Source organism: Manacus vitellinus, unplaced genomic scaffold (assembly GCF_001715985.3).
Source record: "Manacus vitellinus isolate BGI_N305 unplaced genomic scaffold, ASM171598v3 scaffold_25_pilon, whole genome shotgun sequence".
NCBI classification, from domain to species: domain Eukaryota; kingdom Metazoa; phylum Chordata; class Aves; order Passeriformes; family Pipridae; genus Manacus; species Manacus vitellinus.
This window is the reverse complement of record NW_021939882.1, coordinates 10733419-10740334: the sequence shown is the minus strand read 5'-3', so window position 1 is coordinate 10740334 and position 6916 is coordinate 10733419. Positions and strand designations below refer to the sequence as shown.

General features: G+C 62.4%; 2 protein-coding genes across 2 annotated transcripts in view; both read left to right on the top strand.

The window, feature by feature from the left end:
• LOC103764040 (START domain-containing protein 10) overlaps nucleotides 1-1457 on the top strand; it is a 5615-nt gene extending 4158 nt beyond the window's left edge. The window contains exons 2-5 of the mRNA XM_029960218.1: nucleotides 2-64; nucleotides 157-274; nucleotides 500-552; nucleotides 1182-1457. Of these exons, the coding sequence (XP_029816078.1) occupies nucleotides 2-64; nucleotides 157-274; nucleotides 500-552; nucleotides 1182-1394 (447 nt within the window). The 3' untranslated portion in view covers nucleotides 1395-1457. The remainder of the gene's footprint in view (nucleotide 1; nucleotides 65-156; nucleotides 275-499; nucleotides 553-1181) is intronic.
• Nucleotides 1458-2297: 840 nt separating this feature from the next.
• ARAP3 (ArfGAP with RhoGAP domain, ankyrin repeat and PH domain 3) overlaps nucleotides 2298-6916 on the top strand; it is a 25099-nt gene continuing 20480 nt past the window's right edge. The window contains exon 1 of the mRNA XM_029960217.1: nucleotides 2298-2329. Within this exon, the coding sequence (XP_029816077.1) occupies nucleotides 2298-2329 (32 nt within the window). The remainder of the gene's footprint in view (nucleotides 2330-6916) is intronic.

Below are 6916 nucleotides of genomic sequence, written 5' to 3'. Positions count from 1 at the left end.
CCTGCGCTCCTGGCTGCCCCTGGGCAACGACTACATGATCATCAACTACAGCGTCAAGCACCCGGTGAGCCCCCCACTGCCCCCGGTGCTGGCAGGGGTGCCAGCAGGCACGGGCAGGGCTGGGCAGGCTCTGAGGGGCAGGGGATCTCTCTGCAGAATTACCCACCCCGGAAGGATTTCGTGAGGGCCGTGTCCCTGCAGACGGGTTACCTGATCAAGGCCAACGGCGCCGGTGCCTGTGTCCTCTATTACCTCACCCAGGTGGACCCTCGCGGTGAGTGCCAGCGGGAGGGGAGGGGGCACCGTGCCCAGTGTGCCCCCAGAGCTCACCCGCTGGCTCTCCATCACTCTGGGGAGTGGGGACAACCCAAGGAAGAGGGGGGTCCCTCCCCCATCAGCCCTGGGGTTGCTCAGGCTGGCACAGAGCACTGCAGGCTCACAGTGCCTCCCCTGGGGCTGGCCCTGCTTGCCCGAGTGACGGGGCTTTGGGCTCTTGCAGGGTCGCTGCCAAAGTGGGTGGTGAACCGTGTCTCCCAGTTTGTGGCACCGAAGGTAAGCAGGGTGCGTGGCTGGTGGTGGGATGCACAGGCAGCAGGGATGAGCCGCCCCTAAGAGCCCCTGGGTAGGGGCAGGATGGGTGGTGGATGACCCAGAGCCCACAGAATGGGTGCTGGGTGACACACGGTTCACAGGACAGGTCCTAGGTGACCCAGAGCTCATGAGACAGGTACTGGGTATCCCAGGGCTCACAGAACGGGTACTGGGTGACCCAGAGCTCACAGGATATACCCTAGGTGACACACAGGATGTATCCTGGGTGACACACAGGATGGATACTGGGTGACCAAGGCTCACAGAGGGGGTGCTGAGTGACCCAGGGTTCCCAGGACGGGTGCTGAGTGACCAGGGCTCACAGGATGTGTTCTCTGTGACACACAGGATGGGTGCTGAGTGACCCAGGGCTCCCAGGACAGGTGCTGGGTGACCAGGGCTCCCAGGATGTGTCCTGGGTGACACACAGGATGGGTGCTGGGTGACACTGGGCATGCTGGGTGACACTGGGCATGCTGCTGGGGCTCTGTGCTCCAAGCCAGGCCCACATCCCCTCCCAACACCCCCAAAAACCAGCAGTGGGGGAGCTGGGAGCCGGGGCTTCATCCCCAGATCCACTCTGCCCGCAGGCCATGAAGAAGATCTACAAGGCTGGGCTGAAGTACCCGGAGTGGAAACGCAAGCACGACCCCGAGTACAAGCCCTGGGTGTACCCGGAGCAGAACACCCTGCCCAGCGTGAGCCTGGCCGAGCTCTCGGTGCAGCACGCCGACTCCCTGGAGAACATCGACGAGACGGGGCTGTCCGAGGACCACCTGAGCACCAGTGACCACGAGGCCTGAGCCCTCTCCACGGGCTCTTGTGGGGGGACACCCTCCAGACCGAGGCTTGGCAGCCAGGGGGCACGGGTGGGAATTTGGCCCCGTGCCCCCCAGTAGGCAGATCTGCTCTCCAACTCCATCGTAGACCCCCCTACCCGGGCAGCAGGGTGCTGTCCCATGGGAATCTGAGTCACAAAATGCTGGAAAGAGGGAGGATGGGCACCCTGGTGCCCCCTGTGCCCATGGAGATGTCCCCACAGGAGGTAGTGCTGGCAGTGGGAGTGGGTGCCCCAAGGAGAGGCTGGGCAGAGCAAGAGAGGGGGAACCCTTCACGGAGTGAATAGGAGCTTTCCTGGCATCAGGATATGCCTCTCCCATGTTGAGATCTTCCAAGGGTGTCCCTCAAAGGTCCAGAAGTGGGGGGCTGTGGGGGCTCTGCTCAGGCTTTGCAGCAGCACAGAGCTTAGATTGACCTGCTCTGGCCCAAGGTCTGCCACAGCCAAGGTCAGGCTGGACCCACTGCAGCCCCACCACCCTTTGTGTGACCCCTTCACCTCAGGGAGCCCTCCCAGGTCCTCTCCTGAGTGCCAGGCTCGCCTCTGCAGGCTGGCTCTAGCCCAGCTGGCTCTGGGGACCCCTCCCTCAGGTGGTGTTTGGGGGGGCTTGTCCTGGCAGTGGGGGCCTGGGCAGCCTGTGTCCCCACTCTCCCGGTGTTTGCCGCTGCTGTGGTTTCTGGCACAACAATAAAGGGGTTGGTGTGTGTGCGAGAGAGCGTCGGGCTGGCACGGGATGAGGTTGGCACCGAGCCCACCCAGAGGCTGTGCAGGTGCTTGGTGTGGGTGGGACAGGAGGGTTGGTCCATCCAGCACCCCGGGGTGACCCTCAGCAGGGAGCGGGGTGGCCACGGCAGGGCAGGACAGACGGATGCCGGGCTCTGCACCCCTGTGTGCGCGTGGGTGAGGCTGTGTGGGCACGGGGCAGCTCCCACCAACGGGAAGTTGGTCTAGACAGACACTGCTGTGGGAATACGCTGACAGATGAGGGATTTTCCACCCTCTATTCGCCCCCACACTCCGAGGCTGCCCGTGGCTGCTGGGCTCCTGCAAATGGGGCCATCACTGATGATGGTGCTGGGTTGCTCAGCTCCAGATCTGTCCCACAAGGTAAAAACTGGGGGACACGGCCAGGATGTCACACAGCCAGCACATGGGGGACAGTCAAGGCAGTGGTGTGGGACAACCCCCTGGCAGCACCCAGGGCTTGCAGCCTGCCCAGAGCCACCTGTGTCCTGCAAGGATGTCCCTGCTGAGCCCCTGCCTTTATGGCTTTTGGGGCCTCTCTGACCTGGCTCGTGCTCACTGGTCCCCCTGACCTGCTGTGAGTTGTGAGTGCCACTGCCCTGTCCATGCTTTCCCCACACCTGGAGCCTTTCTGATTCATCCAGACACCCACTCCAGCATCCCGGGTGTGGATGTTCACTGTTCCCCCTTTAGCCACCCCCTTGGGTCACGTTGTGTCCCCTGTGCTGCCTCAGGGGGACAGCACTCACATACAGAGTGCTGGGGAGGGGACAGGAGGTCCTGGCTGTCGGGACAGTCGGCTCCCACGGCTTGCAGCTGGGCTGGCTGCACGGCCACCTCCGCAAGGAAAACGAGGAAAACCCAAGGGCAGCAGATGTGCAGCTCCCTCCTCCCGGTGCTCCGGGTTCCTGGCGAGGGGAGCAGCCCCCCATTCCTCATGCTGCTCCCACCATGGTGGCAGACGGAGGGCACCCTCAGCAGGGACGATTTTACCTGTGAGAACACATATCTCAATCCCAAATCGCCCCCAAAACACTTTGAAAAGCTGTGCTCTGCGGCCGGAGCAAGGGCATTAAACTCCCTCATGGGGCAGAGCCCGCTGGCATCCCGAGCCCTCGGGGTAATGGGGTGAAGACCACCCCTGACAGCCCCAGTCCTGCAGGAAGCAGCCTCATCCCACCTCATTCCCCGGATGTTTCTCTGCAGGATCAGGCTGCAGCTCTGCCGTGGGGTTATTTTTAGCCAGCCCTGAGTGGGTGTGAGGAGCTGCTGCCTGAGCACCGAGAGCCCGGCGGGGAGTCCCTGCTCCCCAGCCAGCCCCAGGGAATGCTGTGCCGGCACGGGTGACACCTCAGCCCAGGATGTGGCCCAACATGACCGGAATGGTGGTGGCACGGGGAGAAGAAGGGCTGCTGGGGTGGCAGGGACACGGGTCCACATCCAGCATTGAGCTGTAGCGGAGCTCCTGGCCCCCAGCATCACCCCGGCCAGGGAGCAGGGGGAAATTCGGGGGGCTGGGGAGGCGGGGGGCTGCCTCTCCAGCAGCCCCAGTGCGGGGATTCCTTTCCGATTGATGTGCCACCGCCGGGTTTCCTGTGGCACAAACAGGAAGGGGGCCGGGCACTGGTGTCCCGAGCGAGGGAAGGGGCAGGCAGGGGGTGGGGGGCTCCGAGCCCCCCCGGCTGCCTCCTGGGGATTCTGGGGGAGCGGGTGGCCCACGGCCCAGTGGGGCGAGGGCCAGGCATGTGGGGGCTGCAGCCCAGCAGGACAGCCCAGCTGGACGGCTTTTCCTGCCTGGCCCCGAGCGGAGAGGAGCCGCCCGCGCGCACAGATTGGAAAGGAAACGGGAAGCTGCTGCTGGACGAGAGATTAGCCCGGAGGCAGTGATGTCAGCCCTGATGGATGGGGGGCAGGGGCAGCGTGGCATGGGCCCCCCGTCCTGGCCACACGCGGTGTCCAACGTGCCCCGGCTGGGGGAGGATGAGACTCCATCCCTGGATCTCCTGATTTGCACCTCCTGAGCTCATGGATAGGTCTTGGGCAGCCCTTGGCCCCACCACCCACACCGGGACCCTGAGCTCAGCAAGGAGCCCCCCTGCAGCCCCTCTTACCTCATGGACTGACCTTCAGCTGGGCTCCAGCAGGTTTCCAAGCCCAACAACTTCAAGCTTCCCTCTCCCCACTCCTCCACCAAGCCCTCCCCGAGGCTCAGCTCTCAGCCATGCCCTGGCAAAGCCCCCAGGCTCAGACCCCACCCCACATTTCCAGCTGTTAAATGTGACATTTACCCTCTAGGTATGAGCTTTGAGTGTCCCTCACCCCAGCCTGCTCCCAAGAGATGCTCCCACCATCACCCCACACATCCCCCAGCACGATCCAGCATGGGCAGGGCTGAAGGGAAAGCAAAAGTTGCTCCAGGGTGCAGTGAAAGCTGATGGCTAGGGGTGGATGGATGGATGGATCAATGGATGGATCGATGGATGGATGGCTAGAAAAAGACAAGGAGGAAGGGGGGAGGGAGAGAGAGGAAGGGAGGGAGCAAGGGAGGGAGGGAGGGAGGAAAGAATGGATAAAGAGATGGATGGATGAGCATCTGGACATGTGGACCTTGAGGGACAGTGTTATCCTGGGTACTGCCTGGAAAGGTGAAGGAGCACACAGGCCTTTACCCTGGAAGGATCTAACCTTCACTTTGATGTTAGCTTCCTCCAGCCCTTGCCAGCATCTTCCCAAAGCCCAATCCCTCAGCCCTAGGGGTGTTTTCTGATCCTGCCCATTTGCTTCTTCCAGGGAGCAGGCAAGACCTTCCTGCTCTGCGAACACCACAGCCCAGGGCTATGGTGTCACCACCACCTGGTGACCCAGGGCTCTCTACCTCTGCCCAAGGATGCCGCTGTCTAAATATAGATCCCATCAGCAGGATGGCAAACCCTGGCAGAGGCTTTGAAACCTGTGCTGCAGAAAGTGGGGCTGGTAGGTCAGGGAGGGGATCCTGCCCCTCTGGCCAGCCCTGGGCAGGCACATCTGCAGGGCTGGGCCCAGCTCGGGCTCCTCAGCACAGCAGGGCCAGGGAGCTCCTGCAGCGGGGCCAGCGCAGGCTGCGGAGATGCCCAAGGGCTGGAGCAGCTCTGGGAGCAGCAAAGGCTGAGGGAGCTGGGGCTGTTCAGCCTCCAGAGCAGAGCCTGAGAGGGGCCCTCCCCAGGCTGTGTCAGGGGCTGCAGGGAGGGGGCAGAGGCTGGAGCAGGCTCTGCTCGGGGGGCCCAGCAATGGCCCAAGAGGAACGGGCAGGAACTGATGCCCGGGAAGTTGCAGCTGGACAGGAGGAAGAACTTCTTTGCTGGGCAGTGACCCAGCCCTGGAGAGAGAGCAGAGAGGGTGTGGAGTCTCCTCATTGGAGATATTCCAGAGATGTCTGGAGACAATCCTGCGCCTTGTGCTCTGGGATGGCCCTGCTGGATCAGGGAGGCATTGTGGCCCCTTCCAACCTGACTCATCCTGGAATTCTGTCTCTGGAGGTGCTGCTGGGGGCTCAACAGTGGTGACCCAGGATCTAGCCCCACTCAGGACTTCACTGGTGCCAATGCCTCCAGCAGGGCAGGATGGAAGTGGTGACACATCATCTGTCACCAGCACTGCCAGCACCCTTTGCTCCATCCCTCCTGCTCACACCACAGACCTCAGCAACCTTCCCACGAGCAGCGGTGCCAAACAGCTTCCTCTGAGAGGCAGGGGGAGGGCACGGTCTGCAGTGCAGGGCCAGAGGGTCCCTGCACACCCTCAGGGTCCCTGTGCACCCTGTCTCCACACCCCACCTGCAAGGTGGTCCAAGGGGCCACCCATGCCATCCCCAGCCCTGGGGATGTGCCACTCCCTGCCGGAGCAGCTGGCAGGGAAGGGGGAGGAAGGCAAAAGCTGTGCCAAACTCGTGCTGAATTCTGCTTCTGCTTTGTAGGAGCAGCCTGTGATAAGGAGAACCTGCCTTTCCTGCATGCAGAGAGGCTTGTACAGGGTGGCCCTCCCACACCAGGGGCTCCCAATGTTCCCAAACCCCTGCAGTGGCTTTTGGGGGCATCACTGGGACAGGAAAGGACCGGCTTGAGCTGGAGTAAGGGTGTCCTCAGATCTGGACCCTCCAGGGCAGGGGGAGGTTATCAGCTGTGGCATCAGGAGCGGAGAAGGGTGTTGTGAGATACCAGGCTCGGACATCCTTTGTGTGCAAGGTTGGGTAAGGGCAGAGCCAGACAAACTGCCAGCCCTACTGGGGCTCTTGTGAAAAGTGCTTTCTTAAAGGCAGCTGGGCCAGTCCATGGTGAAAGCTCAGGTTCCTTGCAGGAGAGAATCCCTCTGGACATCCTTCTTCCACCCCAGCCCCTGCTGTTATCCCGGCTGTGGCTCACTCCACATCCCCCTTGCCATGGGGCACCAGGAGTAGGATGGGGTGCTGCACCCCCAGCCTCCCTGCAGCTCAAGGGAGGTTTTGATGTTCCCAGCCAGCCCCAGTGCCAGTCCTCCCAAGTGCCCTCAAGAGCATGAACAGTTTTCCCTCTTTCCTCCCACTTGGCAGCACCTTCCCAGCAGCTGCACCCTTCCCAGTCCTGTGCCATGGCAGGGACAGTGAATATCTCCTCTTGCCTCCAGCCAGGGACAGAAACAGCAGATGGAGCTGAATACATCCAAGAACTTCAGAGATATCCCTCGGCAGCACATCCTTGGAGTGTGGGTCTCAGGGAATCCTGGTCCCCC